The sequence below is a fragment of the Protomyctophum parallelum genome, assembly GCF_964188405.1.
Source record: "Protomyctophum parallelum genome assembly, chromosome: 15".
NCBI lineage: Eukaryota > Metazoa > Chordata > Actinopteri > Myctophiformes > Myctophidae > Protomyctophum > Protomyctophum parallelum.
The window spans coordinates 33256238-33277674 of NC_139710.1; the positions used below are offsets into that span (position 1 = coordinate 33256238).

At 42.3% G+C, this 21437-nt stretch overlaps 1 protein-coding gene across 1 annotated transcript in view; it reads right to left on the reverse strand.

Annotated features, from left to right (window-relative positions):
- Nucleotides 1-4272: 4272 nt before the first annotated feature.
- Nucleotides 4273-21437, reverse strand: part of srrm4 (serine/arginine repetitive matrix 4) — a gene marked incomplete at both ends in the record, with an annotated part of 32861 nt that continues 15696 nt past the window's right edge. Inside the window, 7 exons of the mRNA XM_083783441.1 lie at nucleotides 4273-4576; nucleotides 5616-5813; nucleotides 7761-7868; nucleotides 8452-8736; nucleotides 9291-9604; nucleotides 15462-15624; nucleotides 18232-18300. Of these exons, the coding sequence (XP_083639567.1) occupies nucleotides 4273-4576; nucleotides 5616-5813; nucleotides 7761-7868; nucleotides 8452-8736; nucleotides 9291-9604; nucleotides 15462-15624; nucleotides 18232-18300 (1441 nt within the window). The remainder of the gene's footprint in view (nucleotides 4577-5615; nucleotides 5814-7760; nucleotides 7869-8451; nucleotides 8737-9290; nucleotides 9605-15461; nucleotides 15625-18231; nucleotides 18301-21437) is intronic.

Consider the following 21437-nt stretch of genomic DNA (forward strand, 5'->3'; position numbering starts at 1 on the left):
CGTCCACATGGAAAATGAGATGATACGCTTCATTGAACATCAAAACACTGGTTGTGGTGAATTGAAATGTGTTGAAATGTTGAAGTAATGACACATGATCAGACAGTTTTTAGCCACTTAAACCCTCTATACTTTTAGACGATGACCAGAACTTTCGTTAATTAAACTGTTTATTTTTTTGTACTTTTTATACAGTTTAGGCCCATGTCATTAAAAAAGCACTGATTAAAAAAAAGAAGCAAAATTTGCAGATATCCAAGCTCACGATGTGTCACATTGCAATATGTTGTGAGCTTGTAGATCAGATATCTTTAGTCTGCGGTCCCAGTACTGAGGGTTAGGCTACTATACAGCCTACTGAGCGCCCCCAGGGCCTAAATGAGTTTCTGAGAAACGGAACAACGGGAACAAACTCAGATAGGCAGCCCTATACATTGCGTTCACTTAGTTCTTGTATTTGAAAAGAGCCATTAGTAGTTGACCAGGTTTGGTTGGCTCTGCATACTTTTTCCCACTCTAGTACACTTAGGGCCCTATCTTCCTCAAACCCTAAAACCTAACCATATAACCGCAAGCACGGGAGCATTGCATGTCCGACCGACCGCATGTCCGACCGTTGTTTCCGCAAGTCGGACCTTTGGTGTGTCGGATCTGTGTGTGCATGCATCCCTGTTGTGGGCTTGCAGATCGGTTATTTGTTATCGGTTATTTTAAAATGTTTTTCAAAATAGTAAAAAAAAAGTCAAATAACTTTAGGGACAAGAGGCATAATGGGTGGCGCAAGATATAGCCCCTAATCTCTTCACCCGAAAATAGGTGCTCTACAAGCTGTCAACGCGTCGTGAACTTGACGATAGGATGATAGGGTTCAAGTGGTTTAACCACAAATACACCACAAGTCCAAATGACGCCCAGCATCGCTCACCTTCGTCCATTTATCCCATCCTTCAGAAGTTCAGTGAATAGCTGAATACTGTTGCTGTTGGGCAGTGCATCATCATAGCAAACCTATAGAAATACTAGTAACTAGGCCTATACAGTTCTCTAAATTAAATAACCACATCCTTTTTATACTTTATACAGCGCAGATGCAATATTTACACCACAGTAATTACAGTACATGTTCAAAATTAACTTGCACACAAAGAAAATGTAAACTTTTATATACCTCCATGAGACACGCGACAGGCCAACAAGGGGCGGGCACCAACCAAGGCCCGCCCCTCTCTCTATCCTGATTGGATGAAGGCTGGGCCACCTATAGCCAAAAACGAAACCTAAGGTTTTTTTACCCCAGGGGTTAACTGGGTGACAGGGAGGAACTCCTTATATGGTCCCCACACTCTATAGTGTCCAAAAAAAATAGTGATATTTGAATTAAGTGCAATCACTGAATATAACTTTAGTGTTAATATTACATTATCATTAAAATCGTGTCTTGCTTATTTTAGGGGTACTCACGTGCAATATAAAGGCTACTCACCCACAGGTTGGGAACGGCTGCATTTTGCGGGTGCTATTTGTCTTCCAACTGCCACAGAGGTTGGACAATTATTTGGACGGACAATTTCCTTGACAATCAGAGAAATAAGCTCAGAGTACCGAGAGCAGACCCTATAGATATAGACACGACGAAGAGAACCTTTTCAAATATAATGGAAAGACACTTTCAGAGTTTTCTGTTTAGTTTCTTTGTTTTTGTTTTTGAGTTAAAACAACCCCCCCAATTGATCCCAACTATAGATTTAGGTTTGGCCTTTTCAAGCCTTTATACGAGACACATACAGTCTGATGTCTACACCGTTACCGTAATCGTTACCGTGTAACGTCTTCTTGCAGGTCCACTTGGTTGCGTTTGAGGATTTTACCGTTCATATAAAGTGTGTGCCTTAAAATTCGAACTAAAATACGTATATCAACAGACAGACTTGTAACTATATTATAGCGCGTTGCATAGAAAGATAGCGAGTGACGGCAATGGGATAAATATTAAATAAGCAATAATGGACCTGACCTTACATAGTATTGTATTCAAATAACAAATGTAAAAAATATATATAGATGAACCATGTGTTTGGTTTCAGTCCAACATCACGTTAATCCTTTTCAAGCAAATTGAGACTTATCATAATTCGTGAGATTATTTTTGCTTTAAAAAAAACAAACTCATGAATTATCTTTAACATCACCATTTCCAGATGCTCAACTTACAGTAGTGCTTATTTAAAAAAATAAAATAAAAAAATAAAACTAATTAAATAATAACTAAAGTAAAAATGTTAAAATGTCAACACAAAATGCCGTGATAATACAATGTCTGAAAGCACTGCTAGCATAACAGACAACGTGCTCATTTGGGTCTAATTCCTTATGAAGATTTTGCCATCGGAAATCTCCCTTTCTCAGTCTCTTATACAGTAGTGGTTTCCAAACTTTGTCATGTCAGGGACCCCCAAATTGACACTAATTAGCCCGCAGACCCCCATTTGAAGAGACATGCCAGGGACCCCCAAATTGACACTAATTAGCCCGCAGACCCCCATTTGAAGAGACATGCCATCCAGGGACCCCCATAAGAGAAGATTTTTATGGCTCTAGCAGTGATTCTCAACCAGTTGAATTTCAAGGACCCCCAGTTTGACATGCATTAGTCTACGGACCCCCATTTAATGGCATTTATATCTCTGGGATCCCCAATTTATATTGTAAAATCACTGTTAGTTTAACTTTCTGAAAAACTTCAAATATTTATATAACAGCATCAAAGTTTTTTAATTTTTGAATACTGTACACTTGTACAGAACACCAAAAGGGGTTCCCGCCCAGAAGGGTTAGAATGATTGCCACCTGGGCTGCTTCCACAACTCAAGAGGAAGCATTGTTCGTCTGAAGTACACCACAAACGTTTCTTTATTTCATAAAAGGGTCCCCTCAGAAGCTATTTGAAAACACATGAAGCAAAATGACTGAAATGCATCTCAGCATGGGGTCCGTCCTGGTCCTGGAACAGAGCTCGCATGGTGGTGACACAGTAAAACTTCCAGCTGTGTCCCCTTGCAAAGAATGTGCTCCCGGAACATGCATATACTGTAGCTGCCTCTACCAGCTAAAGCCAGAAAACCAACACTTTTTGTATAAGAAAATGTCCAGTTTGAAGGTTTTCATCGAAAACTAATATGTACGGCTGCTTAAATACAGTAGGTCCGAAAGTCCCCAGGTCCGTTATGAGCGCTGTCGAACGACGAGGACCGCATGAAGTAGAAAGCAAGAGCAAAACACATTCAGTCTCCAGTGTCTCCTGCTCGATGACGGCGTGAACGACTGAGCCTCCGAGTATGACATGGTTGGAGAGCGGCTGGGGTCTCTCCACTCAAAGCCTCAAAAGGAAGCAAAGAGCCTAATAATAATACAGTAGAGGGCTCCTGACATCACTGTCTTATTGTCTCCTAACAGAGATAATGAATGGTAGTATAAGTGCAGACGTCCTCTCAGGTCTACAGAAAATGGTAAAACCTGCTGCATGTGCACACACAGACAATAATGCTTATTTTTTTCTTTTCAACCTTTTTTTTTAAAGGTTGTATGGGTTCCAAGAAAAAATAAATATGTTCCTCATATAGGGTTTTATCCGAACCTTTTTAGAAATCAAAGTTTAACCACTTAAACTCATCGTTTAAGTGTCACAATGTAACACACTGTGAGCTTGTAGATCTGCTATTTTTTGACAGACAAGAGATTTGGTGTAGGGACGGGGAAAAAGGATATATAGACCCCTGGGGGACACCGGTCCATATATATAAGTAAGTATACAGGGTTTAAGTGGTTGAGGTGGGTTCTTCAAGGAAATAGAACCTTAATTGGTCTGAAAGGTTGTTTCTGCAACAAAAAATTGTTCTTCTCCGGGCATCACAAGTAGCAGTTTCGGTTCCAGCCAGGTGACACTGTTATTTTTCTGTGTGTGTGTAGGCGAGCGCAGTGGCGGACCCTGCTGGTCTTGCTCTGTGGCGTGGTGTGGCTGCGGCTCAGTGGCGGACCCTGCTGGTCTTGCTCTGTGGCGTGGTGTGGCTGTGGCTCAGTGGCGGACCCTGCTGGTCTTGCTCTGTGGCGTGGTGTGGCTGCGGCTCAGTGGCGGACCCTGCTGGTCTTGCTCTGTGGCGTGGTGTGGCTGTGGCTCAGTGGCGGACCCTGCTGGTCTTGCTCTGTGGCGTGGTGTGGCTGCGGCTCAGTGGCGGACCCTGCTGGTCTTGCTCTGTGGCGTGGTGTGGCTGCGGCTCAGTGGCGGACCCTACTGGTCTTGCTCTGTGGCGTGTGGCTGCGGCTCCGGCTGCGAGTCCCAAAGATAGAGTTCCAGGAGGAACTGCGGCTGTAGCCTCTGTAGGACGAGTAACTGTTGCTACGGCTGCAGCTCCGGCTGCTCCGGCTGCGGCTGCTTCGGCTGCTCCGGCTGCGGCTGCAGGCACTCCGAACTAGACTGCGACTGCGCGAGAAGAGGCTGCTCCAAGAGGAAGCGCTGCTGGACCGACTGCGACTAGAGGAGGGACTGGGCCGGAAGTAAGGAATGGGTCGCTTCCTGGCACTGCAGAGTTGAAAAGGAATTAAAGGAATTAAAATAATTAAGGCATTCTGACCTGAGATCCGATTCTAAAAATGTCTTTATACATCCTGACAGTTTTCCATTCTGACCTGAGATCAGATTCTATAAATGTCTTCTACATCCTGACAGTTTTCATTCTGACCTGAGATCAGATTCTAAAAATGTCTTCTACATCCTGACAGTTTTCATTCTGACCTGAGATCAGATTCTAAAAATGTCTTCTATGTCAGTCGCTCTTAGATTTTTCTAAAATAGCAGACCTACAAGCTCGTAGCGTGCCACTCGGTGGCGCGCTATGAGCTTGTAGATCTGCTATTTTTCAATAGCTAAAAAAAAGACATCAACCTCACTTTATGTCAATCACGTTTGTTCACACTGTTGCCGAACATTTCGGACCGGGGGTCGATTTGATCAGTTTTTTTGCAGCTGTCTAGTGGGGTGTTGGTGACAGGCTGACAGCTAGTGATAGCCTATACTTACTCCTGTAAGAGGGCACTTTTGGACAAAAAAATTGCGTAAATAGCAGATCTACAAGCTCACAATGCGTCGTGCAGCGACGCGTTGAGAGCTTGTACATCTGCTAAATTCGGGGCACACAACCCAGCACTCTTTATCTACTGGAGATGCAGGCGTACAACGTAGATTTCGAAACAAATTTGACAAAAAAAAAAACCCACAAAAATGCTGCGTTCAAGTTCAGGAGACTTCGGGGGAAAAAAAGCTATTCTCCTGAATGCTGCCTTCCGGTATGGCATGGAAAGGAAAGGAAAGGTACTATGTTTACCCAGGGTAACTGGACTAAGCTCAAGAACTTGTTTACAGCCAGGCCCTGCTCATAGAACATTTCATGGTAGAGGTTCAATGCCTACGAAAGGAGTGGCATTTATATTTCTTCCACCACAGTCTGGAAAGGGCAGTTGTTTGTTTTACAGACGGGTAAAAGGGCAGGGGGCTGACGTCTACCCTTTGACGTCTACCTGTATGTGTGCACAAACATCGTCCCTGAAAGAAAATGTCCTACCTTGTGATTCTCCGTGCTTCAAGGTGGCTCGGCGAGTCTCTCCTCCTCTTCCTCATGGGAGAGTAAGACTTGCGCCTCCGCCTCTTTCCGCCACCACCACCCTTCTGCGTATGCTGCTTCGTATCCCGGTCTCTGAAGGGATGTGTATGCTTCGTATCCCGGTCTCTGGAGGGCGGCTTCCTCTGCTTGTGTCGTACCCTAAGAGTTAACACACATTATTATTATTTCTATGCTTGTGTCGTACCCTAAGAGTTAAAGTGCAAATAACATGCATTTTAAAACTGCTTTTAATATTTAATATTATATTGTCTATGTCCCTCAAAGTTATTTCTAATGGTTTGAGCTCCAATCACCACTCTGATATAACCAGTCCTTGTCATTTCTTTCTGGACTTTAAAAGCAGTTTTAGCTGCAGTACCACAATGTTCTGAGGTGGTGGGGGTGCTGATATGCTGATAATTTCATATTTGAGTCATTATAATACTGATGCTAGATAAAACCAGGATTGTTTCCATTCCATGCAAGTAGGGTGACATTGATGACATCACAATGAGTGCAAAATCAGTTGAGCTGTTTCTGAGAGCAATTTATTTTAAAGCACCAATATGATATGAAAGCCTGATAGTTCAAAATTGGTTATTTGTGGGGATAGAAAACACATGGGAGCCCCAGAAACAGACATTATTTTAACGGACATTATTTCAAAATATGAAGATTGTTCTGGCAGCTGAAATGTTTTAATGTTCAGTGCACCAGTAATACATAATTGGCATAGATAGATATAGGCCAGTGGTTCTCAACCTCTTCTTGACTTCAGGGCCCACTTGAAAAATCGCAAAAAGCGTTTCTCTGACCACCCGACATGACAGCCCAAAGGTCAGAAGGGTGTGCTGTATGTATTTTTAGAGCTTGTTTGTTTTAGTGATCAATCAAAGGATAGCATAAACAGAGCCAAAGTGGGTATACTTTAAAATAATAAACACATTTCTCAAGGTTTTAAAGAAAGAAATACCATGCCATTTCTTTGTACATACGTACGTTTACATACGTTGTGCCAAACGCTTGGTGGCAAGCTGTGGCACATGGTCATATAATAGTACATCTGAATACAAATGTTTAGGGTTTTTTTTTTTTACTATAATATATGTTTTTTGACTTTTAGTAAGTGTCTAACAACTCCGTGTGAGTGGTCTGCAACTCATTTATACTGGTAAGGGGGAGTGAGGGTAGCGTGTGTATCGAATAATGTGATTTTTTTGTACCTTTTGTATTCCTTCTGCACCCTGTTTTGTGTTTTATGATGTGTTGCAGAGAGACACTTTAATATACTATCCATCTAGATTATACACGCACTTGCATTTTACATGATCAGTGATAATGACCTGTTGCCAGACACTTTTCTTTGTCCCCGCAAGACATAATAAGCTTGACAGGTGGTAACCTAACCTTCAAAATAATGTTACATAAAAGAACAACAGAGATTGAATGACAACACTACTTTATTTCCTGAGTGGTGATGAAGAGTGTTCACTGGCATGTAACCAAACAACCCTGCCCCCGAAAAGCAATACAACATGAAGTCCGGAGCAATCAGGGGTTCAGTGTCTTGCTCAAGGACACTTCGACACTAACTCTGGGGGAGCCCACAGGGTTAGAACTGGCAACCTTGCAGTTACCATCCAGCCACTCTAGCCCTGAGCCACACACAGTGGCGTGCACAGACATTTATGGGGCAGGTGCTCAAGTGAAAAAAAGGGCACCTTGTGCAGTGCGTGGAACCGGCTGGTTGCCTTAACCCATTTTGGGGCGGGAACCCATTTTGGTGTTAGCATTATGGTATGCTTTAGCTATTGAAAAATAGCAGATCTACAAGCTCATAGCGCGCCACCAAGTGGCGTGCGACGAGCTTGTAGGTCTGCTATTTTCTTTTAATCAAAGAACCACTGACATAGAAACATAGCTTTAGATTGTGGGGGCCTAAATAATATAGTAGAAGCGTTTTTTATCAAGAATTGATCAATGTCACCATGGTCCACACACTACACATTTTATTTAAGAGCACATTGCCAAAAGGGCAGGGGGTGCTGTAGCACCCCCTAGTGTCTATCTGTGCACGCCACTGCCTGAGCCACACATGAGTCTCACCTGTCGGGACTGTATCGGCAGTAGCTTCCCCTGGAGCTGGAACTTGCCGCGCTGCCCCGTCGGCGGCGTCTCACATCGGCTGAATAACTTTGCGAGCGTGAGTACAACCTGACGATGGAGGAGGAGGAGGAGAAACAACATTACAATCACCCTCTGGAATCAAGCAGCCTCCTGGATCAGTACAGACAGACAGACACAGAGCCGATGAAACCACAACAGAACCACAACCTGATGACGCGGCGTGTTTCCTCCTCCGCGTCATCAGTGCCCATACCCGAAGGCGGGGTTGGCGAAAGGGCCTTTCTGTGTGGAGTTTGCATGTTCTCCCCGTGTCCCCTAGGGTAGGTACCCTCACAAAAAACATGCAGTAATCCTGGTCACTAAACTGCCTCCCCCTGGCCAGCCGGGGCGCCTGGTTGGAATAACGTGTTCCTTCCACGCGCTACGTCCAACCAGGGAAACTCCCCCCTGTCAGGTGTAAAGGAGCAACTTGGACACTCAGGCATGAAGGAAGCATGAGTTCAAGTCCGTTGCTCTCCCCTTGTCCCCCATATATGGGGACTAGGTTGGCGGAGGGTGTGTAGAGCCCAGGATCACATTAGATGATTGACACAGGGGTGAAAAATGGGTTACAAAATCGTGGGATAAGAAATATTCTTAAAAAAATAACCACAACCGAACCAGAACCGACCTGCTGGACGACAGCGATTGACTTCGAGAGCAGCGGCGTCCGGAGTACCGGGAGCTTCCCGAGGACCTACTCCTGCTCCTGCTGCTGGATGACTGAGCTCTGGATGACTGAGCTCTGGATGACTGAGCTCTGGATGACTGAGCTCTGGATGACTGAGCTCTGGATGACTGAGCTCTGGATGACTGAGCTCTGGACGACTCTCGGGCTCTCAGGCGTTTCCGTGAGGAGATTGCAGCCCTCCGAGGTCGCAGGAGCCCTTCCCGACAAGCCAAGGTTATCGGCTTACTGCAAAAGATAAGAAGACAAGGACATTTTTATTGCTTCTAGTGATAACGGCAAAGATGGCATCCGGGGTTTTTTTTTTCTTATTTTTTTTTTTTTTTTTATGGCTTTAAATTTCATCGGGTGAGATAAAAATGATTAAAGAGATAAGTTGCTTGGAATAATTTCCCTGATGAGCATTCATTCATCCATCCGTGGTTGGACTGTTAATTATCCCATTAGAACCGGGAAAGCATCTGTGTCATTTTAGATTTTAGCTATACATATTAGCAGCATACGTTCTTTTTTAGACAACTCACAGTGGATTTGTTTTTACGGCGTGATTCTCAAAAATGGCAGATTGTACCGCGCTGCAAGCTTGTACAGAAAAGCATTCAAAGCGTTTTTTTACACAAATCTTCTCGTCTGGGGGTCCCGGGCAAAACCATCTTCAGATGGGGATTGGCGGGCCAAATACATATCATTTTGGGGGTCCTTTGAGAACCACTCAAGGCACTATTTTGTAGAATCGGCCTCAGGTCTTAATTAATGGGTAAACAGAAAAACGCAAAGCTCACCTTGTGCTATTTCCATGGAGAAGTGTGTCAGACAAGCCACCCTCCGTGTGCGTTTTGCACAGAGACACGTAACTGGTCACAGAGTTCCCCGAATCAGAGACGTTGTCCCCGTCCGTAAACTTTGGCTTCTCTGGCGAGGCCTCGAGACCTCGAGAATCGCTTCTCTTGTCTTCGGCGACGCTCATTCGAGAAAGGCCAGTTTTACTCGACGGCGGCGACGAGGTGTCATTCCCAGAGTCATAATCGTGGGGTCCTTCGCTCAGAGTGCGACGGCGGGTTGTCCCGTCCGCGTTCCCAGGTTTTGATGACAAGATCTGCCGAAAGACAGGGAAGCTGCAGCTTTAAATACCATACCAGGTGTTATGACATACCTGCTACCTGCTTTACTACTAATTAATAAGGCACATCATTTCCCTTAAAAAAAGAAGAAGAAAAAAAAAAAAAAAACACAGAGTAACATATATTTATTTTCTTTTTCTTTGGGACAGAAAGTTTGAAAGATAAAAGACATGCAAATTTTGTAGCATGCGAAGAACCTTCAAAGGAAAGTTTAAGAGAAACAAACAAAAAGAGAAAGAAGAAACTGAAGAATTTTAGAAAATGTATTCTAAACTAAAACAATCATGAAAGGAAGAAACGGAAGTCTAAAAAGGAGAGAAACTAAGTGTTTAATAAGTCTACGGGTTTTAACCAGAGTGAGAGAGAAGGAATATAATTAAAAAGAAATAATCAAACATAGCCCTATTAAAAAGCCTCTTTAAAAGAACATTGAACAAACATCACAAAATGGGTATTATGTACAAATGAAAAGGACTGCAGACAAAGAGATCTCATTAGTCTAACTAATTAAGAAAGCCCTCAGAATAGGTCAGATGATTGTGCTTTTTCTCCCCCTGCAATTAAGAAGTTAATAATTAGCCTGCAGCGACCTACAGTACAGCCCTAGGTCTGCGGATAGCATCGACTTACCAATCAAGATTTCCTCCTTAAGTAGGTAAGGTGTAAGAAAAAGGGAAGAGCGGGCAACATAAGTGCATCATTAGAGTCGTAAATTGCATTAAAAAGAAAGACAATAACCCTCTCTTTAAAACCCAGAGCCACTTATATCTGTGTGTTCCTTTTTCTTTATTGCTTAAATATATACCGCCGTGGAGGTGAGAGGTATATAGACTATACCTTTGAAAGTGTGCTCACTATTTCATATTGCACACCGCATTTTCTTTTTTGGGGAAAAAAGCTACACATTTCTACAAGTCCACAGACATAGGAGATAGTTACTGAATGTTTGGCTCTTCTATAAGACTGTGGTGTTTATTGTAGTTATCTGTCAGATTATGATCTCTCTTTACGTATCGATTAGAAGATATTAAAAGCTTAATAATCCACCCTGTCCTCCCTGAGGCTGTCCACGATCCATAACACAGTCGGCACGATAGAGCAAAACCCTGAGGGAAATTTAAACAAAAAGCTTAAAAAGCCTTCCACCATCATTTCCCCGGTGCAGACAGACATCCCCACACCATCTGTGCATATATACGCAGGAGCGTGCTTCCAGCATAAAACATTTCCTCTTGAACAAAGGGAATTCCTCGATGTCATCTTGAGATGCTTGGAGATAGACTGCCTAAAGATACACAGTCCGTCTGGTTTTGGTTCTCTCTCTCTCTCTCTCTCTCTCTCTCTCTCTCTCTCTCTCTCTCTCTCTCTCTCTCTCTCTCTCTCTCTCTCTCTCTGTGTGTGTGTGTGTGTCTCTCTTTTGTCCACAATGATACACACACTTCCTTAAGAATATCGCTGTTGTCAGGCCCAAACCTCATATCTCCAAGTTTCACACTTTTACGTTTTTTTTGTAAATGAATGCCCTACTTCATCGCACAAGAGTTTTGAACAAAGATAGTGACAGGAAAGAGGGGGAGAAAGACGGGGGGAGACATGCACCAAAGGTCGTCATGAACGGGACTAGAAAGAGCCTACTGTATGGCTACTATTTACATACAGATACACTATACTATATAGGTTGTTTCCCCAAATGTGTATTTCCTTTTCGGAATTGTATACCCGGTCCCCTTTGTCTTTGGATGAAAGAAATATGAATCACAGTTCATCCTCAACTAGTATGAATGAGTTGATTTATCTCATGTTTCCATGCTGTTCAATCAAAACCTTTGTAATATATTGTGTGTCTCGAGAGCAGTAATCTTTTTTTGGTGTAGGCTATAGCAGAAAGACGTCTGGGGAACAGGGTGACTATTAAGTAGTTAAGCCCCATTTTATACTTTTTCGTATAATGATGTCGTGCAGTGAAAATACTATGAAACATTTAGCCCAAAACAGGGATGGCAGGGTGAAAGTATTTAAAAACCAGCTACGGTCCCATTAAAGGCAGTAGCCTAAATAAATGAATACAAGCATCCGTGAATTCTTTGCAAAACTATTTTCTGTACTATTCCTTCACTTCCATACTAAATCATTTACTTGATGCCGTGCCCACTCTGAAGCGTCTGCCAAGTGTGTAAGCGTTGATTTATTTATTTTAAAGTATTTTCAGAAAGAACACAACATGCTGAATATCAGGCCTGAATTGATTAAAAACCTTATGGTGTGCGATGTATAAAAAAAAGCATCTGCTTATGTAATTAGCACAATTTAATGACTGCTGGGGGAAGTTTCTTCGCGCCCCGGTGAACATGATACTGTGGAATAAGGGAAAGAGCTACATTTCTAAGGATGTTTGAAGGAATGCCAGCAGCTATAAAAGGGAGTCCTGTATAAGGAATACGATAATTATGTTCAATAAAATGTATTTTTACTGTAGTTATTGTTATTTGTTAATCTAGCCAAAATAACTCTTACCAGAACCCTACTGTAGGCCTACTGTATGCTACCTTGTTGACCTTGTCTCAAAATCTTTCCCTCTACACCAAATCTACTATAGCTGCACTGTGAACTCTGCTATGTCTTGCTGCCTGAGATTCTCAGAATTGAGATTGCCGGGTTCATTTGGTTATAAGCCTGATTTGCAACATACAACAGCACAGCAAAACTAGCAGTTCTACACGATCCACATCATGACATTGTGAGCTTGTAGATCAGCTATGTCTAATTAAAGTAATTTACGCTATAGGTTGAAAGTGGTTAATTAGCTGTGGTAATGATGACCATGTTCTGTATTTCCATTTCAGTATCTTAGTAAAGTCTTAGCAAAGTGAAAGAAGGACCAGTTAGATCTGGGAGACCCCCAGATATCCTTGAGGGGGATCCAGGACCAGGGGGACCCCAGCTAACTTAGTTAAAATAGCATCGAAATCAGTCACTTAAAGCCTATAATAGGCCTACATCTGCTGTTTGAAAATAGACAATCTACAAGACAACATGTGGGCTTGTGAGTATAAAATAGGGAATTAAATGAAACCGCTTATGTTTGAAACCGCCCGACAACAGCGATATGCACAGCAGTGTTAGTTTCAGACTATTACATTTGTCCTATTTGACATTGACGCACAACACAGAGCACTCTAAAAGACAACCTCAACTAGCTTGAGTCTGAACACAATTACTCTTCATCAGTTGACATATTATGTAACCTTATGAAAATGCTGTATATTGTGTATGATAGTAGCGACTAAAATAACAAATTAAAATATTACTGTCTAATGTTCAACTTTCTCAAAGCTCAAATTAATGAAGTAACAGTTTTAATTAGCAATGGCCTTCCTTTTAATGAAAACGAGACAAAAAGGAAAAAAGTCATGTCATTCATGACCTGAAGGCTAAGTCAGCCTGGTGTTCTCCATAGATTTCTGCCCCATTAGTTCTTGATTAAAATGAAAAATAAAATAAAACAAAGTTTAAAATGCATCCTTTGCACATTGTTATCGTTCTGCTAACAGCAGCAATTTCCTGAGGGAGACATTTCTGCCAAGCGTGTACTTACTGTACTTTACTGTACTTACTTGATCGTTATGAAGTTATGAAAACAGAAACATAAGAACTGATGACAGTGCTGGTAAAATATAGTGAGTCCATAATAATAAGGCAAGATCAGAACGCCATGTCAAATTAACCGATTTAGGCCTGACGTCAAAATTAAAAAAACCTTTGCTCTGAAAGAATATATTCAAAGATTTGTGCCGCATTTTTACGATAAAAAAAAATAGCAGACCTACAAGCACATAGCGCGCCACTTGGTGGCGCGCTATGGGCTTGTAGATCTGCTATTTTTCAATAGCTAAATTATAACAATGTTTAAAACACCAAAAGCGGTTCCCCCGTCCTGAATGGGTTAATGTCAGGATGTCAGAGAGTTGGTTAGCTTCATTCCATAGACCAGTGGTTCCCAAACTTTTTCATGTCAATGACCCCCAAATTGACACCGATTAGCCTGGACCCCCATTTGAAGAGATATGCCAGGGATCCCCGTAAAAATGTCATGGCTCTAGTATAGTGATTCTCAACACGTTTCATTTCAAGGACCCCCAGTTTGACCGTAGCATTAGTCTACGGAACCCCATTTAATGGCATTTCTATCTCTGGGACCCCCGATTTATATTATAAAATCAATTTGGTTACAAACTATCATTTAGCTGGGGACCCCCTGGAACTCCCTCAAGGACCCCTGAGGTCCCCAGACCCCACTTTGGGAACTACTGCCAAATTTGGCAAATTTGGCATTTCACAGCTCAACTACTGTACTAGGCTGACTTTGTTTTAAGATCCCCCCCCCCTGTTTTTTTATTACAAGCCGTTGCTGTCGGGCAGAAGATATGGCCGAGATATTAATTTATTAAACCTAATATAGTACCAGATAAAGATCCCGATATTTAGTAGAGTAATTTTCCACATCCAATTGTGTTTTGTCATGGCTATGAAGGTGCAGTAAATAAATGTTAAATAGCTCTATATTCTGATAGTAATCATTGTGTTTTTATTCAGTAGCGTAGGGGTCTCCGTCTCCCCAGTTCTTTAGGAAACACAAATTGCTTTTTCAGGTCAGTAAACCAAATGTACCCAATACTGAGGAGAGAGAACTCATACGGGAACTCTATTGAAAAACAGCAGATCTACAAGCTCGTAGCTTGTAGGTCTGCTATTTTTGAAAAGTCGTGAAAATGTGTCGCAAATCTTATATATCTGAATATATATTTCAGAGCGAACATTTTTAGCTCAAATCTTTGCTTCCGGGGGGGTCCCTGGAACAACATGTTTTGAGATGGGGATCCGTGGCCCAATAGAGATAATTCTGGGGGTCCTTGACATGAAAAAGGTTGAGCACAACTGACTGATAGAAACATGGGTTTTTCAGATTTTTTTTAGGATTTAGAAGCCTTTTTTTTAATCGACCTCAGTCCAAAATGTGTTAAACATGTGGAATTGGAAGTGACCACACAAAGGAATGTGCAGACACATTTGAAACTGGAACACTGACATTTTTTAAGCTGATAATAATAAATGGGCACCAATCCCCTCCTGATTGGATGAAATCAGTAACCTGCCTGAATATGAATTTTCTGTTTATTAAAGAGCTGGAGAGAGACTGGGAGTATAACCTATATTAATACTGAACAAACATAAGAATATGGAGCTTTAACTTTTTTTCACACACAGTTTCAACCAGAACAAAATTAAAATAAAACTTGTGCTGCCTTTAAATGAGAACCAATTGAACCCCCATGCAGCGCATCCCTATTCCGTGGGGGAATATTAAAAAATAAATAAATACTGAAGCACTGAGAAAACTGCCTTTCTTTGTCCTTTTTTCCAAACTTGACTACGGTAGACCTTCGTCAGTGCTATTAATAGCACTGACGAAGGTCTGAGGACCGAAACGTTTGCTTTTTAATTGCACCATGAGCACAGTCTGCACAGAGCACCATAAAAGCATGAAAAAATAAAATATATTTTTTTCTTCTAAGTCTCAGTCTAAGGAGTTTTACTTCTTTTTCTATACGGTGAGCGAGTCTTTTCCTGTCAAAGTTTCCCAAAAAATAAAATAAAAATGCCGATCTACAAGCTACGTCTCGGGTATTTTTCGCAAAGAGAATTGGCGTAGAGAGTGGAAAAGAGTTCAGTGCAGTGCAATATGAGGTCCGTTTCACAGAGTATGGAGGGTTTAAGTGGCTATAGGGCACAGCTGGTTCCACCAGTACCAGAGGCCCGGCAGGGAGTACTTACGCTGCTCGTAGAGAGGCGGAGGGGAGGACAGTTTGGAGTGCTTTGACACACTGATTTGGCTGCAGGCCTCCACTCCAAGTCCCCGTGGTGGTGCTGGGGCAGCGTTGCCTTTGCATCTTTCCTGATCGCTGCGAGTTGCTCCACAGAGTGACGCAGATGATGTCTGTGGATGTTTACAGGATGTTCTTTAAACACTATACGGCACACATTATAGCTTCATTATATCAAATGTTTTCAGGTTGTTTTTCCATGGTAAAAGTGCACCTAGAGCTGTTAAACTAGACTAGCTAAACTAGAGCTGTTATAGTTTTGTTTTCCTTTTGACCTGAGATCAGATTCTAAAAATATCTTCTACATCCTGACAGTTTTCTGAAAAATCTATGTTTCTATGTCAGTCGTTCTTCGATTTTTCAAAAATAGCAGACCTACAAGCTTGTAGCGCGCCACTCGGTGGCGCGCTATGAGCTTGTAGATCTGCTATTTTGCAATAGCTAAAGCATAACATAATGCTAACACCAAAAGGGGTTCCCGCACAAAATGGGTTAACTGTTTTCCGTTTAACTGTGTTTTTAACCTGTACGGTGACCTTGAGTGCCCTGAAAGGCACCTTAAAAATAAAATGTATTATTATTATTATTACCTTTGAAGTCAGTATAGCTTTCGCTGGATAAAAAGACAAATAACCTTTTTGACAGATGGCTAAATTAAAGCAGTGATTCTCAAACATTCAATGTTCATGACTTTAAGTCTTATTATGCCACAGACTCCCATTTGAACAGATTTGTGTTTAAAAGGATGATTCCAATTCCAAATGTGCGCTGTGTGAGCTTGTGGATCTGCTATTTTCAAATAGCCAAAGAATAATATACAATTTAAAATTTCAATTTTAGGCCTTTAGCAGACTTATAATCCAGAGCGATTTACAGTAAGCAAGAACAAAAACATGGTAATACACATCATAAAAATAGTCATCATGAATCACACGTAAGCTAAGAACCTAACAGTGTAATATCTATATTTTGAAACAATGCATTATACACTGTAGAGTGCCATGTCCACATAGAATACTATCTACATAAGTTACATATTAAGTTGATCCTGTAAGGTCGTCGAGGCTAGTGCTACGGCAAGTGCTACGGGCTCAGATGGAGTCTGAAGAGGTGGGTTTTCAGACTACGACGGAAGATTGGGAGTGAGTCTGCAGTTCTGACTGCAATGGGAAGTGCATTTCATAGTTCCAAAATAGGGTTAAAGATTCAAGCAGGACTTAAGAAAAAGTATGTTCCTAATGTGGTATACTTTTACATTGGGTCCAACATCTGAGTGGTTCCTACATCTACCCAGTAACAAGCACCCATCTACAGGCTGGTTCTGGCTATAATAACCCTGATCTCTATAGGAACAAGAACGGAGTACTAAGCAGCTTTCCCGCATGGCCACCGGCCTCAGAACTATGATCAGCGAAATGCAGTTTGCTGCATAATTTCCTTACTTCTCGTTTGGTTGAATGGCCCCAGATGTTGGGGCAATAATTGGGATTGGCTCCCATTGGCTCTCTTACAACAGAACACAAGTTTGTCGCCTAGGGTGTCTTTATCTGAGAGGGACACGGTGCGAAGCGCCTCTGCTGTGGTTTCGGGGTAATGATTTCCTCTGCTTAATGTCCCAGGGAAATGCCAAATAATGGAGGGATCCATGAGGATTTAAAAGCAATCATCTCCAGCTTCAGATTATTTCAATTGGAAAGCCCGGCCGGGCCCCCTTTCCCTTTCTGGCCCTGTTCCATCAAAGCGCTCATATCTGTTGTATTTGTTTGAGTCAGTGGTTCTCATACCTTTTCATGTCAAATACCCCCAAAATTGATTTGCATTTGGCTGCGGACCACCAATTGAAAAGGTTTTGTGCCAGGGACCCCAAAGGGGAAAAAATATTCAAAAAAACTAAGTCAAAATTATTATTAAAAAAATAAAAAATAAAAAAATCCAACATTGTTCGATATTTTTTAAACGTTTCATAAAATAGCAGATGTACAAGCTGTGAGCTTATACACCTGCTATTTTTGAATAGCTAACATATAAATGGTAAATGATGAGGACCCCTGGACCCACTCAATATAGAAAATCACACACGTGTGAACTGAGTGGTGCAATTCCCCCCCCCCCCCCCTCTCTCTCTCTCTCTCTCTCTCTCTCTCTCTCTCTCTCACTCTCTCTCATTAGAGTCACTACCCCTCTCACTGTTTCTGGCGCCCCCTACTGCTATTATTAAGTCACATACTCATGCTCACACAGACACACACAAACAGGTACGAGGACATTGCAAGCTGGTTGTAGGAGTGGTTGCACCACTCAAAAACAAAAACAAAATAAAAGGTCTAACTTAGATGGTGGTTTGGTAGCCTGGGGTTCCAAGCATGATTTGTTGCGTTCCGCGGATCTGAAAATGTCACTTGAGTTGCGAAGTGACATTTTCAGCGAATAGCAGTGGTTTGGCATATATGTCACGGTAACTGAGTGATTTGCAGCCAGGGGGACATTGTTCAGCCATTCCCTGTGAAGTGGTGATATGTGAGGGGCGTGTGCAGGAAACAGGAAGGTCCGATCAGTCATCGCTACGGCGTCGGTGTCACCCCCCCCCCCCCCCCCACAGGGCAGATAAGATAGACTGAGGATTGAGGAGGAGGTAGCGGCGTGCGTGTGTGTGTGTGTGTGTGTGTGTGTGTGTGTGTGTGTGTGTGAGGGTGTGTGTGTGTGTGTGTGTGTCTCTCTACCTGCTCTCTGTGGAAGTGTCCGACTCTGACCTCCGATAGCGTCGCCTCCGATGTGAGTGACTCCGTGAGCTGGAAGACGTAGAGAGAGAACCAACCAGAGGAGACACAGAACAGATGAGGTGACCGTGCAGACCGTGCAGAGTCGCCTCGAGCAACAAGAACTTAGCAAACAATAAGTTCTAGTGGTTTCCAAGCAAGGGAAGAACATATCTCACCCATCTGATGGGTGTTGTGCGTTGTGATAGGAGTTGTGCGACCTCTCCTTTCCATTTTAAAGTCAATCTTTTTATTATGCCACACATAGTTTAATCAAACTTCACACGATCTGAGGCTCTGCTAACTCTATATTTCCCTTTGACCTTGATGTTTCCCATGCCTCTTAAATGTTCAATAAATACATAGTGCCAACAGGTTGTGTCATGCACCTTGCCTTTTCACACCTTTATTTAACTGTATTTAGACATGGCATGGGAGGGGACATCATGCAACACATGTGTCACAATGACATGTAACAGGGGCGGTTAGAATGTTCCACGGGTCCTAAGGCCAGATTGACAGCCCTTTAACCTTACTACTATATGGACTACTATGACATGTAGTCTTAGTCGCGGTCAGTCTTAACAGCGTGTGTTTGTGGGAGAGAGAAACAGAGAGAGAGAGAGAGAGAGAATACAGTTTATTACCACGCATCAGAGCGGACCGGCCGGCCCGTGGGCCCTCCCCCGCGGGCCCTGAAGCAGCTGCCTCGGCTGCCTCTACTACATCGCCGTGCGTGACATGTAATCACAATGTCCCTGTTTTGATTCCATCTCCAGCACATGTTTCTTAACCTTACGTTGGCTAGCTGGCTAGCTAAGTTGCCTGAGCCAATTCTTGATACTTTATACAAATAGTGTACTTTTTTATTTTACTCCAGTCTGCAGATTTAGATTATTAACTGAGTTAGGAACACTAAAACCCAGGTAATTTTCATCCGGCTAATTATGTTTATGTGATTTTCATAATGTTGCTTATGACTGAGGTAGGTGGGTCTTTTCACCGAACTCCCCCCCCCCCCCCAAAAAAATATATTTTATTATATTGGGTAAAATATACCCTGGTTTAGTGATGGTGTGACAACATTTGGGTTTAGTGTTCTTACTTATATAGGGTTAATACAAAACATGTAGGCCTATAGTAACCACAATACTTTGGCGATTCAAAATAGCCCATTTTTTGGGGGAGAAAAAAGTGTTGACAATTATTTTAATCAAGTCAAAGTTTGAATCCAGGAGTTTTACTCGTAACGTTCTATAAACTCTGGTGTTGCTACTTTAGATTTGACTAAAGCAGTGGTTGTTCTAATGTTCTTCCACCACTGTTCTGTTGGAAGGTCTGAGCAGTGATTCTGTGCTCATAGGCTGCTCAGTCAAAGACTGAATTATAACATATTGCGAGATCAGAGCGTGAAATTGGTTTCTCTTACTCTTTCAGCCACACCCCCCCCCCCCCATCTCTTTACTCTCTTCCAATCTGTTTTTCTCTCTGCGACTGTACGGGCTCTGTCACGCTTTGGCTCAGACTAACATAAATGCTACGCATTCCTGTTTACACTAGTGATCACGTCCTATTGCTAAAGATTTTTCTTTCCCCCGTTCTGTGACAGACAGTATAGCAGATCAATCAGAATCAGGATCAATGTTATTGTCAGCCTGGTTGGTTTACAGGTGTTAAGGAAGTGTGTGTGAAATGTATTTTTGTGCAAATCGCTACCGTTCGTTGTTTTCAGGAAGGAAAATAAAACGGTGGGGGTCAGAGATGGAGAGGCAAAGCACGGAGAAATCAGAAAACAAACAGAAAGGTCAAAGATAGCTACAGTACACAGCATAAAAAGGCAGCAGGTATGTACTGTATGTACTGTACATGAGGCTAGACATAAATAAGGTAGGTCCACATAGACCATATATTCACATGGCGGCAACAGGGTGGCATGTCATTAACTTAATGGAAAGATGGCCGCCGTGTAAATATGGTAAATTATACCACAGGTCGTTTCGAGGAAGCAATCTGATTGGTTAAAACAGCCTTCTAGCCGTGGGTTAAACCAGCACCATGCACCACCTAATCAAAACAAAGAATTCAGCTGCTCTGTTCTCCCAGAGCTAGCTAGTTTCTTGGTACATTTGCTGTCGTAGTGACTACAACAATATTTTATATTATAATATATATTTTCTTAGTTTTTGCTTGCGGAACTCGACTACGTCTCATTCCTGACCGCATCACTGTCGTGGAAATAATCGCGTTATACCACACCCTCAAGTGTAATATTGCTTAATTGCAGCAGAGATACCTGTAGACATGAGCTTAGACTAAAGGTGCAAAAGTAGCAAGCAAAACATCACAGGTAAAAATCCACATGGTGATCCACAAAGGACAGTAGTTTGCATACGGTATATAGTATATAGGGAAACATAATCCAACATAAGGATGTAGTTAGTAGGATACATCAGCAGTGACAACACAGCAATACGTGCATGGAAGAATTACCGCAATTGGCATAACGACTAAATTGGGGAGAGAAACGGGTAAAAAAATAAAATAAAATAAATTACAATCGTGTCGTGTCAGCAGCATGATTATGTGATGATGACATTGGAGCTGTGCGTGACTGTGCTGCCGTCATGTGTGTACAAGTGAGTAAAGGCAAGGGCTCAACACGCATCCCTGAGGTCCTGTGCTGATGGTGAGAGGGACAGGGCAGATCAAAGTCGTACGATTTGTCTCACACGTTACCGCAGTGGAATTTGTTCTCCGCATTTGACCCATCTCCTGGAGCGGTTGAGCCGCAGCCAAGGAGCGGTGAATCATTTTGATTAGTTGATTTGACCCCCCAATCCAACCCTTTGATGTGCCAAGCAGGGAGGCATTGAGTCCCATTTTTACAGTCTTTTTCATGTGTATCCTATATAGACAATCTAAATCAGTTGGGAATATTTATGACACCATATTTTCATGTGGTGTCATAATTATATGTGTCACACTGACTATCACGAAAATGAAAACATGGAACAGAGGCCAGTGTGGAGAGCCAAGGCAATCAACAGTGGATCTGCTTTGATTACATGCCAGGCAGGTAGCGTGGAGCGGGTCGTTGGCTTTGGGCAGACACCTCTTACCTCTGTAGTTTTGACATTTTGTGTTTTGGTAAATGAATGCCCTGCTTGATC